This window comes from Talpa occidentalis, unplaced genomic scaffold (assembly GCF_014898055.3).
Source record: "Talpa occidentalis isolate TD23 unplaced genomic scaffold, MPIMG_talOcc4v2.1 talOcc4.18, whole genome shotgun sequence".
Taxonomy (NCBI): Eukaryota; Metazoa; Chordata; class Mammalia; order Eulipotyphla; family Talpidae; genus Talpa; species Talpa occidentalis.
Genome location: NW_023601851.1, coordinates 726570 through 751152, shown reverse-complemented (window position 1 = coordinate 751152; position 24583 = coordinate 726570). Strand labels below are relative to the sequence as shown.

Genomic DNA, 24583 nt, shown 5'->3' with positions numbered 1-24583 from the left:
ATTAAGCAATATTTTCAATCCACAGGATGATGAGAAAAGAAAAATTTAAATATTTTCTTTTGAAGATTGATTTATTTATGCATAGAAGTGGACTGTTGGGCCTCCCTGGTGGTGCAAGTGGTTAAGACGCAACTTGTGAAGCTCTCCCAGCTACTGCAGTATGAGTTCAATCTCCGGTTGGCCAGGGAGCTACCCACATGGCGCAACAGGCCTCTCCTGACTCGCCCGCTGCTCCCCTCAGCAGTGTACTTCAGTTAGTCTGCCTGTACTGTTCCCCACTGTCTCTGGGGTATCCTCTCACCCTCCACACCTCTGGCTGTACCTTAGTTCTAGTATGAATAAATCTTAAGAAAAAGTGGTGTGTCAGCCAGAGGAGCATGGGGGTGGTGATGAGAAGACTCACCGGAGAGAGTGAGGAGTAGAACAAGTGGATCTGCTGAAATACATTGCTGAGAGGGAGCAGCAGGAGAGGAGAGGGCTGCTGGGCCTCCCTGGCCTAGGGATCCAACTCGGCTGCAGTGGCTGGCAATAGATAGCTTGATAGTAAATGAGACTTAACCCCTGTGCCACCAGGGAGGTCTTTACATAGAATTTGACAGCATTTCTTCAGAAGAAAAGAAGGTAGTATCAAAACTAATGTATTCCAGATGGCTCATTTGATAACCAAATACAGACATTTACCAATGTGGAGTTAAAATTGTATTCATACAAGCAGTAGCTGAAGAAATGTGTCCAGATAAAATAAACATAAGTTGGCATTCAACAGATAGAGTTGAAAACATTACTCCCAGTGCATTTTCCTCCTTAAGGTGCTTATTTTCTTTCTTTTGGATGCCACTGTCATTTGGAAGTAACTAAGAAGCCTTTATTAATAGTTCTCTATTATTTATTAATAACATGGAGTGAATAGGTAAGAATATTTTTATAGCTAATACAAAGTGAAACCAAAGCGTATATTGGTATTACTGCCATTGCTGGTAGAAATTTGTGGAGCTGATATTTACGAAGACCTGAAAATGTATTTATAGAATCTTTGGTTATTCATTGTATATTGGATAAGTTGCTATGTTGACAATGGTGAACTTCTGAACTTAACACAAGTTTATGAATTTTTTGTCAAATGGAAACTGAGTATCTACTGATCTACATACAGCAATTTGATGGCTTAGTAATGGCAGTTTTTGAGTTCCAGATCAACATTCAAGTTTCTGAATCATCCTCAACCACTATTATAGAAAACTAAATGACAGAAATTAAGTTGTTGCTAAAAATCTTTCTTGACTCAGTTATATTCAGAACCTAATGCTGTATTTGATTTCAGCTATGGTAAAACTTGCTTGTTAAACTATACACCCTAACTGGCAGAGGGACCCTTGAAAAGGTACATAATTGACTTTGTATTTTCCCCTTATTGAAAACAAGTATTCTGTGGCTCGTACTTAAGAGGTTATTGAATGTAGTTTTCAGCTTTTTCACTCTATCAGTGTATTTCTCACTACACAGTAATTCTCAAATGATGAGATGCATATGCAAACTTGTAAAAGGAAACAGGTAAAGGGAGGAGATGCTGTGTTAAAAAAGCAAAACCCACATCATAATCTAGTGTACAAAATGTTAAGCTATAGGGCTCTGCACCTGGAGCTTATATATTGTATTACAACACAATGTTCCTTCAATTGAAACAAAAAGATTTCTTTGGATAAAGTATTTTCAGAGGGTACAGGTGAGAATCACAGGTTTATGCTAAGCTTGCAGAGCAAAACAAAAGATGGAAGTTCAGAAAACAATCCTTGTATTTTAATAAAGTTAGACTTTATTTTACCTGATTCCAAGAATGCAGACCGATAATTTTTGTTTGTTGACAGCTAAAGTTACCACTTTGGCAATGGCTAAAATTAAGTTTCTCAGTAACAAGATTGAATATCAGCCTCGGAATAGACAAAAGTGAGACATGAAGATAAGTGGCATTGTATTTTATACGGAAATAGCAAGGTCAACACTAACAGTGTCAACAGAAAATTAGGGAACTCCACTGAGTTTTAAAACATGATTACTAGATTCAAGCCACACTGACAATCCACTGAGAGGAACTGAAATACACATTCTGTGTCACTGAGAGAAGAGATACAGCGTAAGTTAATGGTGTTTTACTAATTTTGCCTCAGAAATCTGTGCATTAATCTCACTGAATTCTTGTATGTATAAATCAGATGATCAACTGAAAGAAAACAGAAGTGTAACAATTCAAGTCTTAAAATTTATGACTCAAGTACATATGGAAAAAGTTGCCATTAGGCCAGCTTAAACTATTTTAATTAAGGGAGAGAATAATTTTGTGTATTTTAAGACTTACAAAGTTTCAGTAATCAAAATAATGGAATGTTTCCTAAAGGGACAGATATAAATCATGGAAAAGAAAAACACACACCGCAAAAGTCAAAGTAACAGATTTTCAACAAAGAAAAAGCTTTCTGTCGGGGAACAAAATAATTTTCAGTAAATGCTGCTGAACTATGGACATCCATAGAGTGAACATCAAGCCTAACTTAAATCTCAAATCTTAACATAAAAATGAATGCCCCTTACACCAACAATAAAAACATGGATTTTAAAATTATGTCTTTAGACTTCCCAACTTTAGTCCTTCACTCACTTCTCTAATTCAAGAAGTGCAAGTCAGATTCAGAGTTTTAAAACACACCCAGAGTGTTTATTTTTTTGAAAAAAATTAAAAATAGCTTAAAGCAAAAATCTGTTTTGCTCTTTCCTTTTGGTTTTAATATAATCACATCACATGTCTTTTCTTACAATGTGAACCAAGGGGAGAAAAGGAGGTAGAATGAAAGTTAAGAAACCTTGAAGCACCAAAATGCTTTCACAGTTATATGAAAAAGCAGAGAGGAAGAAAATGAGCTATAATTCCCAAGTTTTACCTGTCCCAGTCTAGAACACAAAAGGCCTAGGAAACACTCCATACTAGTGCTAGTGATGTTACCTGCATGGCAATTTGGGGAAGATTGAGATAAGGCATTGTCCTTAGATGACCTTAAAATACTAGATACTAAAATTTTAAAGCAACAAATTCTATATAGAAAAGAGTAGGAACCGGAGAAGTTCAGGAGGCACTGAATCAAAAAAAAAAAAAAAAAAAAGTATTGCTCTCATAACTCCTGTTGCTGAGAGTCAGACAGGTGCAGCAAGGGGTTAGTTAAAATATGAAAAGAGGATGAAGAATCCGAATACTTCTTTTGTAATCTATTTTGACTTCCTTTCAAGATGAGGCAATGGTCTGTAGGGTATGTCAGGAACCTATTTTCGTGATTTGTTTCCTCTTCAAATTCTTCTTTCTCTCGACTCTCTTCAGACTTAACTCCTGAGCTCCGAGCCTTTTTTGACTCTAGTTTTTCTTGGACAAGTTCCTCACTTTTTCCACCCAGATCTATTTTCCGTAGCCGCCGCCGTTTGTCCAGGGCCCGGACCCTTGCTTGACTTCCTTGAACCTCTGGCTTCTCCAGCTACAATCATAACATAAGCAGAAAGTAGTTAAAAGAGGTAGTATCAGGCCTCTGCTCCTTTCCTGCTGAATCTAATCTCTTAGCTCTGCTCATGACTCATCTCACCTCCAAAAGTGTGCGGATCCGCTCCAGGTCTGGAGGCTGCCCTGCCTGTAAAAGCTGCCAGATACTAAGGTTTTCATCCAGAGTCACCTCAAGGAGGTCTCCCTCCAACATGAGTTCCTCTAGGGGAACCCGGGTAGCCTCAGGCAGCTCTAAGACAGGGCCAGTCAATTTTTGCAGTACTGACGACAGCAGTTCCATGCCTGCAGAGTTGTGGGGACAGGTTAGGTTAGAAATTGCTCCTGGTTTTATCTGCAACAGCTTTACAGAATTGAGGCCCACTTGGGTTAGGTACCAAGTCAGCCAGTCTATACAATTATACCAGTCTTTCTTACCTGAATCCTGCCCAGAGGGGTCTATCTTCTCATGATTATTCATATAGTCCCCTTTCTTCAGCAACCCTTGGACCTAGCAAGGAAAGCAAAAATGGGTAGGAACAACTGAAAAGAGCAGGCTATTTGTCTCCACACTCATCTCCAATCTTAAGCCTTCCACCTCCTGGAGGAGGAAGACAGGCTGACAATAGCAAGCAGTCTAGATATCTGGAAAGGATACAAAAACAGGGCAGTGAGGCTGAACCAAATAAAAATGACAGATCAGGGACTAGGCTTGGATCGAAATAGGGATAGTGCTAGAAGATAGAAATTTACAGACAAAACCTGGGGTGGGCAGCTTACCTTATGCATATCCTTGCTACTGCATTCTCTGATAAGGTCAGAGGCAGGGGCTGCAGGGTAGATAGGGGGCTCCTCGGGATTGAGTTCAGCCTGCAGTCGCTGGCGAAGTTGAGCCAGCCTTCCCAACAAAGCAGTCACATCCTCAGAGGCCAGAGCCTGCCTGGCACGGCCTTGCCAGCCCATTGCCCTCTCTGTAAGGCACTGTAGGGCTTCACCCTCCGGCAGTCTCACAGGTAGTCTCTGTAGGGCTACCAGTAGTGCCAGAATGGTCTCCAGGCGTGGGCGCCGTGAGCGCATGCACAGTGGACACAAGAATTTGGTGTCCCACTCCCACCAGGCCAACAGGGGGGATGTGTTGGGACTGGATCTTGGGGAACTGAGGAGGCGGGGGACTGAAACACACCGCCCATGGAACCAGTCCTGGCACAGGTCACACTGGAGAGCTCCCGCCCCTGCTGGCACCTGACCACACACACAGATGGAGTTTGCAGGGGAGGCGGTGGTCAATGATGCCAGGGGACTAGGCTTAGCAGAATTCGTGCGGCGCAGGTGCAGGATACCCTCCTTCTCCTTCTGTTCCCCCTCCTTGAAGGCCACGATCTGCCATGCCCAGGACAGGGAAGAGTAGGTCAGCAGCCCAGCCCTTCCCTTATGTTGCCACATTAAGACCCCACTCCCAAACCCAGAGAAACGAGGCTCAGGGAACAAGCAGTTCATGGTCACCCGGGTCAGACACTTATGCCAGGCTCTTCCCCTCTGGGCCTAAGTTCCTTACCACAGAGCCTGGGTCCCTGAGGTCCTGCGCAGACAGCCCCAGCAGCTCTGTGTCAGATCTGTACAACCCCAGCTCCTTTTCCATCCACCGGCTGCGCTTAGTGCTATCTGAGCCAGCATCCGCACATGGGCAGAGCACCTAAAACAGTCGGGAAGGTAGGGTGCAGGAAATGACTAGGATTTTTGTAACTCCCACACATTCTTTTCTCCTCCCAAAACCTTTATGTTTTCATATGCCCTACATCATAACTCAGGCCGGGGGTAGAGACTGTGAGTTAAGATTTCAGGCCTCACCTCCAGCAACGTGTAGCAAGAATTCTTCTTGAGGAAGGTCTTGGAGGCCTTTTCCCTCCATGAGTGTGCTGTCAGTACCTGGAGCTCCAGCTGTCTTAGCTCCTCCAATCCCACAGGTAGATCCCGGCCCACAGCCACCAGGCCCTCCAAATCATCCAAACAGGGATAGTGGTCACCATTCTGAGTCAGTCAGAAGAGTAAACTTAGTTTAATTATGTAAACTATTATGTCTAGACTTGTGCTAAGTTTCACACTATACAGACTTTCAACCTGCAGAACTTTCAACCTGCCACCTCTGCCTTATAGCAGAAGTCAAAAAATATAAGGTAGAACTGTCTTCTAACCTGCATGCAGCTATAAGGAAGTGGAGAACAAGTCCTTACTTGGATCTCATTCACATCAGCAATCCAAGCCTGTGCCTTAGTTAGGACCTCTTTGAGTGCCTGGATATTAGGTAGGTGAATAGGGATGTTTTCAGCCTCACGGATTATGGCTTCCAAGGTAGCTGGTGGATGCTTCTGCCTAAAATATCGAAAACAGGATTCTATCCTTAAATGGTACATGCAAGTATATACACTTTTTGTGTTTTCTTGCCAAGAACATAAATCACAAAAAATCAAGAGTTAAGTAAACAACAATGTCCCAAGTCTGAGGAACTCTAAGCAATGAAATGGGTATGTCTCAGGTTTAGTATCTCTGATCTGAGAATTAACTCATTGCAGGGATATTTATTCAATTATTACCTTTAAAACAGGTTTATCTTGGGCCTCCCTGGTAGCGCAGTGGTTGAGTGCCATGCTGCGACGCTGTCCGCAGCATCTACAGGAATCGTGGGTTCGATTCCCGGCTGACCAGGGAGAAACCCACAGGGTGCAGCAGACCTCTCCTGCCTCGCCTGCTGCTCCCCTTAGCAGTGTCCTCCAGCTGTCTGCCTGTTCTGCTCCCCACTTTGTCTCTGGTGAATTCTCTCACCCTCCCATGCCTATGATTGTACCCCAGTTCTTGTATAAATAAATATTTAAAAAAAGTGCTGCTTATCACACACAGAGCATTCTGAATAAGTCCAGAAGAAAATATTAAAATAAAAAAAAAATAAGCATATCTATAGAATTGGACAACATTTCACACAAATCCTTTCCAATTTAATAGATGTATAAATGGTAGTCTGCTACCAAGGTCATGCATTAAGGCCATACTAATATTACACTCAAACTCTGAGAGTTGCAATGTCCATATGGGGAAAAGCTAGGCCTCACCTGGCTTCCAGACAAAAATGGGCTTTTTCTTCCCAGCGTTCTGCAATGGTCAGCATCTCCTGAAGTTCAGCCCGAGCCTTATCCACAGAAGGGCTGGAGGCTACCTTGGCGCCTGTAACCAAGAGCCCCTGAATGAAGAGTAGGGAGCCCCTCTCAGCTGAAGGAGACAATGCTTGCTTCACCTCATCCAGCCATCGGGCCTGCTCCATCTGCTGCTGGAGCTGATAGGCTTCAGGTACTTCCACACCCAGCTGCTGCCCCTTCTTCAACAGGGACCTCAATTTCCCTAGACTGGGAGGCAGTAAAGCAAGGGCCTCCTGTGCCTCAGCTTGGTAGGCTTCTACCTGTTCCAGGACATCCTGCAAAAATAGCATAAAAGGAGAGAATATTTGCCATCTAGAATACCAAACAATTGATGTAGTTCTGCTCTCCATCTTCTCTCACAGACATACATATTGAATACAGAAAGCTTCAATCATGTCCTAAAACTGGATATGCTAACAAAGATCTTTCTTTACCACAGAGCAGCCTGCTTCTTTGATTACTAAAAATTAGTTTTCAAGGCCTACTCTTAAAACCATTTTATCTTAGAAGGCTTCTTGAGGCTATATAGTATTAATAAATGTTACTACCTCCTTCAGATTCTCCAATGCCAAGCATGAGACTTTAATGTAGTCCTCTGCTTAGTATCTTTATATGGAAGGATATAATAATAGTCATCTATCATTGGACCACCCATATCCACAGCTTCTAAGAAAGATACATTATAACAGAACTACTAACAGTCAGGTTCTCAAGTTTCTCTTTTATTTCAGACTTTGCTAATGTATGTTACTATGGATTATACTAGTCAGGCCTCTCCTCACCTTGACATCCCCAATCTGATGCATGGCACATGGCAGACTGCCCATCTGTTCAAGAAGGACCTGGAGCTCGGTCAGGGTCAGTTGTGAGGATTCTAGCCTGTGGAAGTCAGGGAAAAAGTGAACCTGCCAGGTCATGTTTTAAACATTCAGAGAAATCCAGGATCTTTATTTTTCCTTCATATTACTGCAGTACTTATGAGTTATCTTTTGAAATTTGGGGATTAAACCAGTAACATAAGAGAAAACACTTGAGGATATTTTATATTTAATAAAAACTTACAAGAGAAAAGACTGAACATATCAAAATGAGAGTTTCTGCAGAAATTAATGGTATAATGTGTTAGTATTACTACAATTAGAATAATAAAAATACATAATATTTTCTTTTTCGAGAACAGAAATGTGAGATGGGACCTAGGGGGTAGCTTTTATTTAGTTAAGAGGCAAAAGGGGATCAAAGTGAAGAGTGAAAAACACAAGTTAAGCAGTTAACAGATTTTTTTTAATTAAAGCAAAACATAAATACCACAATCTTTAAACAAAGTATATAGAAGAATTAAGAAGCAGTATTATGATCAAAATCAAAGTAATAGTGAATCCTCTAAATAAAAGAGAAGTAAAAGTTTATTATGTCAGGAGTACAACAATATTTCCAAGTGAGTAAAAATCCTAGGATGTACTCTTAGGGAGTAACTTTCTATAAGAGAAAGAACTGAAGATGTTAAGGGAATTATATTGATTACAACTTGAGAAAGACTAAGAACGTTAAGTATTTAAAGTCAACCCTCCATACTATGAGTATTTATTTCTTTTGAAACAGAAAAGGGAAAGAGGTTGTTCATAAAAGGGAATTATTACTGTACCAATTTTAAATTTAAAAAAAAATTTTAAATGATCTGACACTGTATTGTAGCTATTATTTCTACTTAAACTTGAAATTTACAAAGCATATATATGTAATAATCTCTGCAGTCAGAAAAACATGTATCTATTATTATGTATTTTTAATAGTAAGTAGGAAAATAAAGGTTTGAAGAGCTTTCCAAAATTTAAATTTTATGTACTTAGAGAAAAATAATTTTTGTGGAAATTCTGACAAAACTATTTTATGGGATTTGCTAACAGCAGTACCAAAGTTTTCTATTGAAATTGTTATTATCGTATCTCCACTCTCACTATTCTTTTGCCCACTGCTGAATCAATACTTTGATAAGTTACACCCTCCCCCGCCACACACACACACATATTTTATTCAACAGTATGGCCATAATGGAATGTATTAACTTTCTTTAAGTGGATTATTATCTTACGTTGTGACTTTTTTGTTATCCATTTTCATCATGTATACTGTGATCCTTTTTGCTCTGTTCTTTAACTTACCTGGCCTCTTGGCCACTGACCAGTCCCAGGACTTGGGAAGCACAAGCTTCTGCTTTACTTAGACAGTTTTTCAATCTCTCCAGTAGCTCACTATCAGGAAACCTCTTCTCACGAGCCTCAGACTCTAGTGCCCTGAGTTCTTCAAAACCTGGAGAAACAGTGAAAGTTGTAACAGGTGGGGAGTGTTATGAATAGATAGCGAATGGAGGTTAGTAATGCCCAAGAAAAAAAAGCAACAGGTATGCCCATGGATCTTTTCATATCTTATCACTCACTGCGCTTTCGGCCATCCTCTACCTCTAGGGCCACTCGTACTTTGTTGGCCCAGGTGTCAAAGGATTCAGCTCGAACTTTCAGCTTTTGCAGCATAGCAGGGAGCTCATCCAGTGTATACCGATACCTGGAGGAGGGTTCAAGGAAAAAATATGTGGCCCAGTTCTGTAACCTTGTGATCCACAAGTAGGCACCATGCTCACCGTAAGTACTGTCGGCTTCTGGAGCACTTGCAGAGATCATTGATGTGGGAAAGGCAGACAAGGCCATCTGGGCAGTCGTAGCAGGCCAGGGCAGATAGGAAGCATGTGGTCTTGCACTTGATACACTGGCGTTCATCATCTGGGAGTAGCTCGAAAGCCTCTCGCTCAGCCTCTGTGATGCCCTGGGGGTGGGTCAACCCACATATACTGTAAATACTAGGAGCAGGGTTGAGGATACCCCACCTAGGCCAACAATCAGCCCTGCTGTGGGCCCAACTTTGTAAGGATAGCTGTAGAAAAATTGGAAGAAAAAAATATAAACATATATAGTCTGCATCTTTACACCTAAATGTATGACACAGATGAGGCATGAGTGCTTACTCAATTTTTGTCTCTTCTCCCTTCCACAGTCTACGTGACTGAATCCTTATCCTTGTTCCTCATCACCCACCTTCTCCAGCAGGGTCTTTCGTAAACGTCGCTCTTCCTGAACCATAATAAACATTTCCTTATGCACAGCTACAGCCAGATTCAGGTCCAGTTTCTCTGGAAAAGCAGCCATCTTGCATATAAGCTCCTCATGGGAAAAAACACAGTAGCGGCGTAGTTGCCGATAGTGATCAATGCACTGCCGTCCAACAGGTAGCTGCAAGGAGTTCAAGACCGTGTATGGACATCTGGAGACCAAAGTGCTTCATTTTTCCTCAATGACTGCATTTTTTAATGCCTTCCTATCTGCAAGCCTACCACATCCTAAACTCACCCAGTCAGCGGTGCAAAAGTTGACAGCTTCAGCAAAATTGTAGCCTTGGTTAAAGCCACTGTGATAAGCCCGAGGGAATGTAATGACAAATTCTCCTGCACACTGGTTTGTGCGGACAACCTGAAAAGAAGACAGAAGTGGGTCACAACTAGTGAAAGGATGCAGACTAAGAATACATTTGTATCTTGTAACCAATATGGGGGGAAAAGTGCTAAGAGATAATGGGCCTCCCTGGTTGTGCAGGCAGTTGATCGAGTGCCGCTTGATTGAGCGCCGCAAAGTGAAGCTGTCTGCAGCCTCTGCAGCATGGGTTTGATCCCCGCCAGCTGGTGAGAATCCCACATGGCACAGCAGACCTCTCCTTTCTCGCCCGCTGCTCCCCTCAGCAGTGTTTTTCATCAGTCTGCCTGTTCTGTTCCCTGCTGTGTCTCTAGTGAATCCTCTCACCCTCTTGTGCCTCCTGCCTGTACCTCATTTTTATATAAATAAATAAATCTTAAAAAAAAAGATAAAATCTTTATATGTACATGGCTTAAAATAAGAACATATAGGTCAAAAATGATATTCAGAGAAAAGTACAAAGAAAATTAAAATACATTCAAAAAAGAAATACATTAAGAAGATCATTAGGGGACCTCCCCAGTGGCACAGCAATTGAGCACTGGGCTGCGAAGCTGCCCCCAGTCTCTGCAGCACCGGTTCAATCCCCGGACACAGGTGAGGGTCCCACATGGTGTGACAGACCTCTCCTGCCGCACCAACTGCTCTCCTCAGCAGTGTATTTCTGTCGTCTGCCTGTTTTGCTCCCGCTCTGGCTCTGGTGAGTCCTCTCACCCTCCTGCGTTGTGCTTCTGACTGTACCCAGTGCTTGTATAAATAAATAAATAAATAAATAAATCTTTAAAAAAAAAAAAAAAAAAAAAAGATCATTGACTCAAAGAAAGGAACAATCGAAAAGTCAAGAAATTGTGTCGGGCCTCCCCAGTGGCGCAGCGGTTGAGCGCTGGGTTGCGAAGCTGCCCGCAGCTTCTGCAGCGCCGGTTCAATCCCCGGCAGCTCCCCGGCCACCAGAGGAGGGTCCCACATGGCGCGCAGACCTCTCCTGCCGCCCGCTGCTCCCCTCAGCAGTGTACTTCGGTCCTTCTGCCTGCTCTGCTCCCCGCTCTGGCTCTGGTGAATTCTCTCACCCTCCCGCGCTTCTGACTGTACCCAGTGCTTGTATAAATAAATAAAATAAATAAATAAAAATAAAAAATAAATCTTTAAAAAAAAAGAAATTATGTCCATATGAATGAGGGAAAGAGAAACTTCAAAAATTCCTGTACTAAAACAAAGATTAAACTGAAAGTGTCAGAAGACTTTGAAATTTCTACTAAAATTACATAATACAAATAGAAGAACATCTAGTTAAAAAAATATAATAGCAAATTCTAAATTTTGATGAGAATGCTGTGATGTCGTAACTTTCCTAGCAATAACTCTTCTATCTCAGTAACTACTATCTTAAATTCCTAATGCAATGTGCTAGTTTTGTGGGGCACAAGATAGATCTTGTTTTCAAAGAAGTGAGAGTGAGTTTTAGCCTATCTCATCTCTTTTTGGGAATCAAGAAACCCATATACATATTCAGATAAGATCCTCTGGTTACCGTTCAAGATAAACCCAAGAAGGAGGTAAGAACAGAATTTTAAACAAAATCACTAATAAGGAACAAATGTTCCCTGAATTATTAAAAAATCTGGATATTTTTCTCTTTTCACTTGAGTTTAAATTTATCAGCTCGCTAGATGTCCACCAGCTTAACAGAGCAGAGGAAAATAATACCAATTTGATTACTTCAAGGACATAAAATGATGCTCACTATCAAAGGGATTTGTATATTAAAACAACAGATAATAATTCTTTCCTATTTAACTGTAGCAAGAACTTTTTTAAAAGGAAAACTATGGCTGAAAACAAGGACTCCAATATGTATTCATACAAAAATGTCCACAGCATTATTCATAGTATTTAAAAAGAGGGAGCAATTTAAAGGCTCAACAAAGACAAGCAGATACATATAATGTTATAAACATACAATGAAATAATATCCAGTCATAAACAGCATGAAGCAGTGATATATATTGTACTACTTTCTTTATAAATAATTTGCAGAATACATAAATCTGTAAAAACAAAGTGAGAAAGTGGTTCAGTGACCAGAAGGAGCAAATGGGGATTGATTTGATGAAAAAATAAATTTAAGATAGTTTAACTAGGACCTCTCCTGCTGGCACAGGTGGTTGAGCCAGGCGCTGTGAAGCTGTCTGCAGCCTCTGCCACGCCAGTTAGACCCCGGTAGGCTGGCGAGGATCCCACATGGCACAGCAGACCTCTCCTGTCTCGCCTGCAGCTCCCCTCAGCAGTGTATTACAGTCAATCTGCCTGTTCTGTTCCCCACTCTGTCTCTGGTGAATTCTTTCACCCTCCCGCAAATCTGGCCTGTAGCCTGGTTCTTGCACAAATAAACAACGATGTAAGAATTATATAAAATAAAATATTTAAATTTTTAAAAATAAATCTTTTTTTTTTTTTCTTAAAAAGATAGTGAACTAGTTAGTGGTTTGGAACTAGACAAAAGGGAGTGGTTATATAACAACTGGAATTTCACTTTAAAATGGGTAATTTTGACTGAAGTAAATTCCACCTCAAAAATACTGTAAAATAAAAATTTGTTCAGAAACATTACTTAAAAGTACAAAAAGCAACAACAACAAAAAATACAGTGAAGGGAAAGCTAGTGGAAAAATCAGTTCCTGGACTCTTACAATTTAATGTTCATAATGTTTAGCTTTCAAGAAAAAAAATCCAACATACCGCTTACTCAATGAAACTATTTCTGAGATAGTCAATGCCTTAAAGATACTGGATAAACAAAGTAAATAAAATATCATAAATAGATTTCAACAGTTGAAGAAACAATGTTTATAAAACCAAAGTTAAGAGTAGCAAATAATACCTCTAAATAGAGAATCTCAAGAGATTAAAAAAAACCATAAAAAGGAAATAAAAAAGCACTCTGGGTCTGTAAAAATTCACTGGTTTCCATATCAAATTTTTAAAAAATGTGTACCTTCCTGAGAAGCAGAGGGGAAAAAAAAATGGAGAAAAATAACAGATGCTAAATGACCTTTGGGATACCTATCAGTCATACTGTGAAGAAATAATGGTTCAGAAACTCACACATTTAGGAAAAAATCAATGTGTTGAAAACAATCTAAGCAAGACACACTCAAATAGACAACAGCCATGCATCACTCAATAGCATTTTGATCAATGAATGGTCTTATTTATATATTCTTGTGCCAAAGGTCGTATCATCCAGGTTTGTGTAATTGCACTCAATGGTATTTGCACTACCATGAAATCACTTGATGAATTACTCATAAAGTATGCCTGTCCTCTATAATGAAAATGCTGAATGCTAATGATAAATAAATGATGAAAGTAGGGAGAAGAAATGCATCAGAATGAGATTGTCAGCATTATTTCTCATAAAAAATAAGAGATGCCAAAAGGCATAAAGTAACATGTTTAAGACAATGAAAGAAAAAACAAGAGGGAGAGATTTAAAAAAAAAAAAAAAGGCAGGGTTCCTTTCTCTAGTAATCTTTGAAGGTAAACTGCTTTCTACTCAACTATTTTGTTACATATTATAAAATATTAGCTGTGTTTGCCCTGGTGAAATTCAGAAAAAATAAATGGAAAGCAAAATGTATTACTTTTTTTCTGATTTCAAGATCTTTTTTAAATTATTAAACTTTTAAATTTTCTACATCAGTGTTAATTTTTGTAGAAAGGGAAAAGTATTAAACCAGTATAACAGAACAAACTGATCATAAAGAGTGAAGTCATGGAACAGCTGAACAAAATAACAAAATAAGATATGCAGAAAACCACAAAATGGCACAAGTGAATCCTTTTTAATCAGCTACTATACTATTACATTCTCAAAAGGCAAAGATTGGAAGAATAAATGAAAAACAAGACCCAACTATACCCTGTTGCAAAAAATTAGTCATTTATATAGAATATATGCTGAAAATCAAAAAAAGAAAAAAATCAAAGTCCATGCTAATATTAAATAGGGACATTACATAAAAAATTGTGAAATAAAGGACACTGAATGTTGATAAAAGGGTCACTTCATGAAGAAGAAATGTAAAATAGAGAACAGAAAAATAGAGAATCAAAACAAAGTTTAGTGAAATGACTAATAAATTCGACAAGCGTTTAGCTAGAAAAGGACAGTGAGATGAAAATATTAAAATCAGAAATGAAAGGGGATGTCTTTCCAAATTTACAGGGGTGAAAAAAGAATACAGTACTATGAAAAACTGTGTAACAACTTGTAGGTGTAAGAGTTGAATACACATGGAGAGAAAAAAAGAATAGTAAGCAGTGATACCAGAGGCATGACAAAATATACCTAAACAGTAGTTTGACTTCATTATTGAGACCTCTTTTCTTTTTTTAATATATTTTAATGCTATTTTCTTTTTACATCATTGATCATTTTTAAACAATATTTGCTCTCCCCACCCCCTCAGGTTTAGTCCCCAAAGAATTTCCTTTCCCAATGCACAAAAAAATCTTTGCACTCCATTCAACTGATAAGGGACTGATCACAACGATATACAAAAAATTCACACAAGTCAACAAAAACAAAACAAACCAGTCAAGAAATGGGCAGAAGAAGTTAGAAGACATTTCTCCGAAGAGGAAATGAAAATGGCCAACAAGCATATGAAAAAATGTTCAACATCCCTTCTAATCATGGAAATGCAAATCAAAATCACATTGAGATACCACCATACACCAATAAGAATGGCACATATCAAAAAAACCAGAAACAACAAATGTTGGCAAGTATGTGGTAAAAAAGGAACTCTCCTGCACTGCTGGTGGGAGTGCATCCTGGTCCAACCACTATAGAAAGCTGTCTGGAGGTTCCTCAGTCTACTAAAAATGGAACTACCATAAAACCCTGCAATTCCACTCCTAGGGATCTACCCAAAGGACACAAGAACATTGAAGAGAACACCTGTACCCCGATGTTTATTGCGCACTATTTACAATAGGCAAAACCTATTTTCTTTTTTAATGACACAATAGTAATAGCAAACAGTGGGAAATGCAAGTAAGAACTTAAAAAAAACTGAGAACTGGAAAATTTTGTGCAGATCTGAAAACGGAGGAAGACAGATACAAAAGTGATGAAAAGTGAGGCTTTACACAGGTTTATGTAGATCTGACAATATTTCTTTACATTTTAATACTTTTAATGGTACTTTTTCCTGTATTTTTAAAATGTAAATATTTTATTTTATATAATTCTTACATCTTTTTTCATCTTTGCACAATGCATGCATTTTCATTTTGGTTATATTCCCCATACAATTGTCCCCCCCTTATTTTGACTCTAGTCCTTCCTTTCCCCGCCCCTCCTACACACACCCCCACCCATAGTGTGTCTCTGGTTTATAGTTGCTTGTTGATTTTGATTCTTACTTTGTATTGATTAGTCTTTTTCCTGGACTCTTATTTAGGTTTTCTAAATTCCTGCTATAAGTGAGACCATCCGGTATTTTTCTTTTTCTTTCCGGCTTATTTTGCTGAGCATGATCCCTTCCAGTGCCATCCACGTTGCTGCAAATTGCATGTGTTTATCTTTTTTGAATGCTGAGTAATATTCCATGGTGTATATGGACCACATCTTCTTGATCCAGTCATCTACTTTTGGGCATTTGGGTTGTTTCCAAAGCTTAGCTATTGTAAATAGTGCTGCTATAAACATTGGGGTGCAGGTGCCATAAAAAGAAGGCAAGGAACTCTCCTACCTCATGGAGATTGAAACCCACACCACTGGAAGACCACTGGCTAATGAGGAGATCAAAGAAGAAATTAAAATATTCTTTGAGTTGAATGACAAGGAGGACACCAATTTCCTAAATGTATGGGATGCAGCAAAAACAGTAATAAGAGGAAAATATATAGAAATAGAGACTCACATCAACCAACAAGAAAGAACTCAAAGAAACAACCTCATCTCAAAGCTCAAAGAACTAGAAAAAGAACAAAAAAACCCTAAAACCAGTGGAAGAAAAGAAATAATGAAAACCAAAGCAGAAATAAATGAAATCGAAACTAAAAAAAACAATCAAAAGATCAATGAAACCAAGAGCTGGTTCTTCAAAAAAATAAATAAAATAGACAAACCACTAGCCAGGCTCACAAAGGAAAAACGGGAGAAAGCACAAATAAATAGGATCATAAATGAAAGAGGAGAAATCACAACGGACACAGCAGAAATCAAAAGAATAATCAGAAACTACTGTGAACAGTTATATGAAAATAAGTTCAACATCTAGAAGAGATGGACAAATTCCTACAACTCTACAATCACCCAAAGCTAGATAAAGAAGAAATAGAACACCTAAACAGACCAATTACAAGCAGCGAAACTGAAATGGTAATCAAAAACCTCCCCAAAAACAAAAGCCCAGTGGGCCTCCCCGGTGGCACAGCGGTTGAGCGCTGGGTTGCGAAGCTGCCCACAGCCTCTGCAGCGCCGGTTCTATCCCTGGCTGCTCCCGGGCCACTGGAGGAGGGTCCCACATGGCGCGCAGACCTCTCCTGCTGCCCGCTGCTCCCCTCAGCAGTGTACTTCGGTCCTACTGCCTGCTCTGTTCCCTGCTCTGGCTCTGGTGAATTCTCTCACCCTCCCGTGCTTCTGACTGTACCCAGTGCATGTATAAACAAACCATCAAACAAACAAACAAATAAGTAAATAAGTAACATGCCTCTATAAAAAAAAAGAAAAAAGCCCAGGACCTGATGGATTTCCAAATGAATTCTACCAAACATTCAGAGACGAATTAGTGCCTATCCCTCACAAATTCTTCTTCAAAATTGAGAAGGAAGGGACAATACCAAACACGTTCTATGAAGCCAAAATTACACTAATACCAAAACCGAACAAGGACAACACAAGAAAGGGAAACTACAGGCCAATCTCCCTAATGAACACTGATGCAAAAATCCTCAACAAAATTTTAGCTATCAGAATCCAACAATGTATCCACAACATAATTCACCATGACCAAGTAGGATTCATTCCAGGGACACAAGGATGGTTCAATATCCAAAAATCAATCAACGTCATTACATAATTTTGAATGAGAAAATGTATATACTGTGTTGCAGAATATGCCTTACTTTATCTCCTACAAATTTTTGGCTGACTTTAGTTTTCTAAAAGTGATATAGACTAATTCTAGAAATTCCCAAATAGAAATTGTTGCCCCAAACTTTAGTTTTATGAAATTAGAATTTATGTTCAGTAATATTCACCAAAAACTAGGTTAAAAGAAAACTTTGAGGCAGATTAAAAGGTAAGAAATCAATTTTTACTTTCTATATTGTTAATGTCTTGACAACATATTTAATATTTATTTAATTATTTTGTTATTGAAGTACAATGTCAAATAGTTACTGCCATCATCACTCAAGCACACCTACTAGTATACACAGACTTTCAACTTGACAGCAGCATAGGAAAGAATGCGTCTCCATAGCAAAATGCACACACGTTTATTTCCTTTAAAACTAAGTTCTTCCTCATTCTCTCCCTACTATCATGTAGGCATTAAATTCATCCCCACCCCTGCCCCGTACAGGTACTCACTGGCACACCATGAGACATCAGAGTATTGGGATTCATGAGAGTGACAAGCTGGTGTAGGAGATCAGGCTGGCTATCAAATAACTCAGGTGTCAGCCTCTTCATCACCTCCTCTAAGTGCTCTGCTGCCACTGAAGGTACCCCATACCAGGTCTTTGGCTCACCCCTGCTCAAATAAAGAGAAGTCATGTAAAGTCTGGACGTATCTGTGCATAGCAGGGGGGTCTTGATCTCTATTGAGCCATTTAGGCCCTACTCACCAATGCAGATAGTTAATAGAGTAACTCCAGTGATCTTCAATATGCCAACAAAATGCTGAGAATACCATTCCTACATAGAGCCAGGGAACCTTCATGCCTGAGATGTCAGCATTGATGTGGCAAAGAACTGATTGATCCAGCACTGGCATCACATTCAGATTCCAACCACTGGTTGCATACTCCTGTTAGGTCAGAGATTTGCCAGAATTGGTAATGAGCAGAGTTGGGTGACAAAAGGCAAACTGAGCAAGATGATTTAAAAAAACTATATTCTTAAGGCATGCTGCTTTGCTCTAGTTTGTGACTAAAAACCTGGTATTCATGTTCCCTGGAAGGTCCAAGTGTTATTTATAAATGCAAATCTTTTCTTCTGAGAAGAAAACTAACTCAAAATATGAGTCATTATTAATATAATTTTAATTGTAATTCAGATTAATATTCATCTGACCCTCTAACAAACACTATTCCAATGTTTAGTTCACTTTATCCTATTTACCAACATAATGTTATTACTCAAGTGGTTCAAATCTTCTAAATTTTGTAACTGTATAGTCCCTTTATATTTCTCTGTTATTACTGGTCCAGGAAACAAAGCAAAGTAAGAATATCTTTTCTGCTCTAAATCTTGCCCAAATCTGAGTCCAATACCTGGCATTTTCCATATAATACTTCTTTATTCCCAAAATACTAAATTATTAACTACGTAATTACTACCACCTCACTTGTTTTTATCTGTTATATTTTGAGGCATGTGAAAAAATTATTGGCTGTAGAACATCAATGGAATAGAAAACTCTTTATAGTGTTTCTCTAGTGAAACACAAAAAAAATCAAAGCCTGGCAAAAATCAAATACAACTTTATCAGAACTCTAGATAATGCTCAAAGGTTTACTGTAAACAAGAGACAAATCATGAAAAACCAACTAAAGACAGTAGAAAAGCTTCATGATATTTTAACTTATTCTTTCCCTCACCCACCCTGAGTCCCTTTCCAGCTCAGGTTAATCTAACAGACAGCAGTACACATTGTCCATTTGGGTTCTTCATTCTAGAAGGAGCAAAATAAAACAGGATCTGTCCTCGGGCCTCCCTGGGGGTACAAGGTGTTAAACAGCACACTATGAAGCTGTCCGCAGTCACTGCAGCACGAGTTCAATCCCCACCAAGGGAGCAACCGACATGGAGCAGCAGACCTCTCCTGTCTCACCTGCTGTTCCCCTCATCAGTGTGTTTCACTCAGTCTGCCTGTTCTGTTCCCCGCTCTGTCTTTGGTGAATCCTCTCACCCCCACACTTCTGGTCTGTACCCCAGTTCTTCAGTGCATAACAAATAAATCTTAAAAAATAGATCTGTCCTCAAAAAACTCTTGTTTTAACCTGTGATGGAGCACAGTGAAGAGCTAATATGAAAAACTAACTTTACTTTGCAGAGCTCAGATTTACTGCAAAATTAAACAGCAGCTAATGGAGGACATTTCTCAGGAGAAACAAAAGATAAGCAAATTAGTACTATTTCCTAGAGCACTGGAGAGCACTGAATCAAACAGGATTAACAAAAAGCCTAAGAGGAACAGCTAGGACTGAAATACTTTTGTGATATAGGATCTTGGAAAGATTCCCTTACAATCCAAAGTATACAGCAAGCAACAAGATGGAGGCTAGGAAACAAGCTAAGCAAACAAGCTCTCAGACTTTCAAGTTTGGCACACCTTTAACCTCTGTACCATTAGGAAGTGAAGAGCTTGTTGGAAGAGTAGTAAAAGGCTGATGTAAGCATTTAAATGGTCAATGAGGTCCATAGGTACTCCACTAAAGAAAATGTAAGCTCAGATTACAAAATAATGCAATATAGCGCTACATTCTTAATGTGAGAAAGGTAGCTTAAAACCACAATGAAATAGACTAAACAATAAGATAGTATCAATGAAATCAAGTGTGCTATTATAAGGTTGCAAAGCAGTTACAACTCTGATCCACTGCTAATGGGAACATAAAATGTTATAATCATCCTTAAAAATGGTTTGGCAGAGCACTACCCCTTTATCCATGGTTTTATTTTCAATTCCCCATGGCTTCAATATATTATATTTTGACAGAAACAGAGGAAGACAGAAATTACATCCCTATAACTCAAGAGTTTGAGGTTTTATAAAATCGTTAACTGTCAAAATAAGAACTTAGACAAATAAAACTAAGTACTACGGAAAATTGACTACTAAGACAAGAAATGTAGTGATTTATCTCTGTCCAAGTATAAAACAAGTTGCCTCAAAGGGAAAGATCACCTTTTTAATCCAATGAAAAGGTGATTTTATTTTGGGTTTTAACTTTGACAGAGGAGATGAATGAAATGCATGTATGCTCCTAGAATTGTGAATCCCAACAACAGCTGAACCTCATAAGTAAGTAATGAAAATACATGTTCCCATTTAGCTCAAAGGCTAAATTATAGGCTTTACTTGCAAGTACACTAGACAATCTGAACCTAACTATGATATAAGTCTAGGTTTTCCTGTTCAGTGATTACTGTTTATATACAAAAATAATAACTTAAGACCACAAGGAAAATATTGAAAGAGTTGAAGAGCACCAACACTTTAAACATAATTTAAATAAAATCAAATTTGGTTTTAGTCAAACACAAATATGGAAGATACATTTATTAATTACTCAAGATTATTTGTATTACATAGTCATTCCTAATTATTTTTGTAAGTAGATGACTCTTTCATAATGACATAGCCATGGAGACTCATTAGACAGTTTCACAAAAAGGAATCAGAGGAGAGAAAAACTGCTGAATATGGAAACTTGAAAAATGACCTAATAGTAGTATTACTAAATAATGCAACTCTAAAAATTTCTGGGCTACAATAAGTTTAATACATACAATTTAATTTCCATTACATTGTAATAGAGAAATCATAAAGCACTTCAAGATGCTACCTAAGAAAATAATTTGAGGACAAAATAAAAGCACATATACAAATTAAAGTTTTAAAACTGATGTCTGACCGGTCTTGTTCATAATTTCTGGTGGCCCAATTTAATACAGAAGACACAACCTGTACATCAAAGACTTTAACAGTAAGAAATGGAAGAAGGTGAAAAATTCCTAAAGATAAGAATAATGACAAGTACATTTCCACACATTACTTCTGCTGCTGGAAGAGGAACAAAAAAAACAAATGCCCACAGCTGAACATGATAGAATTTTGGGCTGGTATTCACATATACTTGAAAATACCAAGCTAAAAAAAAACAGTTACCGACTCTTTGAGGTATAAAGTCCTTTGCATTTTAGCAGAAACAATAAAATTCTTAAGCAGGGATTATTTTATATTTTAGCTTAGCCTTCAGGAAAAAGTGGTTCAATGAAATATGAGTTCTTAACTAGAAAGGTCATAGAACTGGGGTAAAATGTGTTGAAATTTGTTGAGAAAATATCAAATTACACAAACAATTGATAAAACTATAGATAATACAATATATTCAGTATAATAAAAATATGAGGAAGAAAATTTATTTAATATTGACTAGAATGAGAAAAATAATCAGAAACTCTGAAAAGTATAACATTAGAAATCAGAAATTCAAGGATTGTGGAATAGTAATTCAAACTAAAAATCTTTATTAATATTTAGTTATCAACAAAATGGATAAACTCCAATTGTTTTATTAATAAGCAGACTAAGAGAAGTAAAAGAAAAGTGAAAGCTTAAGAATCATTAAAATGAATTTTACAAGATGGTCCATCTAACAGGATTTTAAGACAGAAAGATGAGAAGTTATATTACACAGGCCTAGTGCTAAGAATTTTGTCAAACTGAGAGTCTAATTCTCATATTTCAGTGGTTCAACAGTTACAGTATTGTATAGTATAGTATACTGTAACTCCTCAAAGTTGCTAAATTAAGTCTCATACTTTTGTAAAAACTGAAACATCTATCAAATATAATTGTAATAAGTTTGTAGTAAATTAAAAGAAAGAAAACTTACAGAAGCCCTACTGATAAATTAATGTAAAATATACATTAATTTTCCAAAAGTCAGAAGCCAAAGACTATTTTAAAATTTTACATGCTATTTTGAGGTGTCTGAAAATGACTTTTGGAGTATTTTTTGCACTGCTTCGTAACTGTTTTTGTAAAGTCTTATTCTGCTATCAGTAGTGTATATTTATGTTCTTAATTCCCTCATATTGTAAATTATTTAATTTTGGTGTGACTTTATAAATCTGAGATCTTTATTCATAACCTAATTTTGTAAAATAATCTACTAATTTCCATATACAAAAAACCTTCTCTTTCTCAGAGGAACAAAAAGTATCGTAAGAAGAAAATTCCCAAAACCAAATTGTACATACTCAGATACCTTTCTTATAATATGACATTATGACAAATTAAAAAGAATTAACAGATACCTCTAAGAAATTTCTATAGAATTTGCTTTAGACAAAACAAAAACCGGCCCTCCACAGTGACAGCAGGTTGAACACAGTGCTATGAAGCTGTCCTCAGCCTGCTCTGCAGCGCGGGAGATTCCCACATGTCATGGGAGACCACTCCTGTCTCGTCCACTGCTGCCCTCAGCAGTGTATTTTAGTCAATCTGCCTGTTTTGTTCCCGACTGTCTCTGGTAGATCGTAAAACCCTCCCATGCCCTCTGACCTGTACCCCAACTATTGTATAAATTAAAATCAATCAATCAATCAATAGAAAAAAATAAAAACCACCAATGGAAAAAGATCTGAGATTCATGAATGGTACACAAACAACAACAAAAAAGGCATGTGGATAAATACAGATAAATAAATGTAGATAAAAGACATGTAGAAAAATCTGTATTAAACCTGAAAATACAAATAAAATTTTAATACATTTACAAAATATAACTATTAACATGATCTAGAAACAAATGTAGAGATCAACACCATTTAAAACAAAGTTCTAAGAATAATATTTTGAAGAATATACGCACAGGTCCGACCCCCATGGGGGTCAGTGAACTTTGACCGGATTATGTACAGATCAATGAGACAATAAGTAAATAAAGACACTAGAGCTCTAAACAAAGACACAGAACTCATGGACTTAACAGACATCTATATAACACTGCACCTAAAAAAACCAGAATACACATTTTTCTCAAGTGCGCATGGATCATTCTCCAGAATCGATAACATACTGGGCCACAAGACAAACATCAACAGATACATGAAGATCACAATCATTCCAACTATCTTCTCTGATCATAAAGACATCTAACTAGAAATAAATCTTGAAAAGAAAGCAAGGAACCATCCCATTTCATGGAGACTGAAATCCACACAACTGGAACACCAATGCACCAATGAGGAGACCTAAGAAGAAATCAGAAAATACTTTGAGTTGAACAACAAGGAGGACACCACTGTCCAGAATGTATGGGATGCAGCAAAAGCAGCAATATGAGGAAAATACATAGCAATACAGGCTCACATCAACAAACAAGAAAGAATCAAAGAAACAATCTAATCTCACATCTCAAAGAGCTAGAAAAAGAACAAAAACAACAAAAAACCCTAAAGCCAGTAGAAGAAAGGAAATAACAAAAATCAAAGCAGAACTAAATGAATTGGAAATTAAAAAAATCCAAAAGATCAATGAAATCAAAAGTTGGTTCTTTGAAAAAATAAACAAAATAGACAAATCTCTAGCCAGGCTCACAAAGAAAAAATGGGAGAAAACAAGTATAAATAGGATTATAAATGAAAGAGGACAAATAACAACAGACTCAGTAGAAATCAAAAGAATCATCAGAGATTACTATGAGCACTTATAGGCAAACAAATTCAACAACCTAGAAGAGATGGACAAATTCCTAGAATGAGGGCCTCCCCGGTGGCCCAGCGGTTGAGCGCAGGGTTGGGAAGCTGCCTGCAGCCTCTGCAGCGCCGGTTCAATCCCCGGCTGCTCCCCGGCCACCAGAGGAGGGTCCCACATGGCGTGCAGACCTCTCCTGCCGCCCGCTGCTCCCCTCAGCAGTGTACTTCGGTCCTTCTGCCTGTTCTGTTCCCCGCTCTGGCTCTGGTGAATTCTCTCACCCTCCCGCGCTTCGGACTGTACCCAATGCTTGTATAAATAAATAAAAAATAAATCTTTATAAAAAAAAAATTCCTAGAATGATATAATCATCCAAGTTGGACAAAGAAGAAACAGAACACCTAAACAGACCAATTACAAGCAGCAAAACTGAGGCAGTAATCAAAGCACTCCCCAAAAACAAAAGTCCAGGTCCAGATGGCTTCACAAATGAATTCTACAAAATGGTCAGCAGTGAATTAGTGCTTATCTTACATAAACTCTTTCAAAAAACTGAAAAAGAAGGAACACTACCAAATACGTTCTATGAAGCCAACATTACACTAATACCAAAATCCAACAAAGACAGCACAAAAAAAGAAAATTACAGGCCAATCTTCCTAATGAACACTGATGCAAAAATCCTCAACAAAA

At 38.2% G+C, this 24583-nt stretch overlaps 1 protein-coding gene across 3 annotated transcripts in view; it reads right to left on the bottom strand.

The window, feature by feature from the left end:
- Positions 1-645: 645 nt before the first annotated feature.
- Positions 646-24583, bottom strand: part of LOC119250668 (lysine-specific demethylase 5D-like) — a 38447-nt gene continuing 14509 nt past the window's right edge. The window contains exons 11-26 of one of the 3 annotated variants that reach the window (XM_037518329.2): positions 18087-18268; positions 17830-17992; positions 10104-10223; positions 9792-9986; positions 9341-9630; positions 9140-9264; positions 8865-9012; positions 7485-7581; positions 6619-6977; positions 5746-5884; positions 5363-5542; positions 5070-5207; positions 4295-4894; positions 3953-4025; positions 3621-3820; positions 646-3515 (exon numbers count right to left, since the gene is read on the bottom strand). In XM_037518329.2, coding sequence (XP_037374226.1) covers positions 3162-3515; positions 3621-3820; positions 3953-4025; positions 4295-4894; positions 5070-5207; positions 5363-5542; positions 5746-5884; positions 6619-6977; positions 7485-7581; positions 8865-9012; positions 9140-9264; positions 9341-9630; positions 9792-9986; positions 10104-10223; positions 17830-17992; positions 18087-18268 — 3363 coding nt within the window. In that variant the 3' untranslated portion in view covers positions 646-3161. The remainder of the gene's footprint in view (positions 3516-3620; positions 3821-3952; positions 4026-4294; positions 4895-5069; positions 5208-5362; positions 5543-5745; positions 5885-6618; positions 6978-7484; positions 7582-8864; positions 9013-9139; positions 9265-9340; positions 9631-9791; positions 9987-10103; positions 10224-17829; positions 17993-18086; positions 18269-24583) is intronic. The other 2 variants (XM_037518328.2, XM_037518330.2) reach the window with 2 other exon arrangements.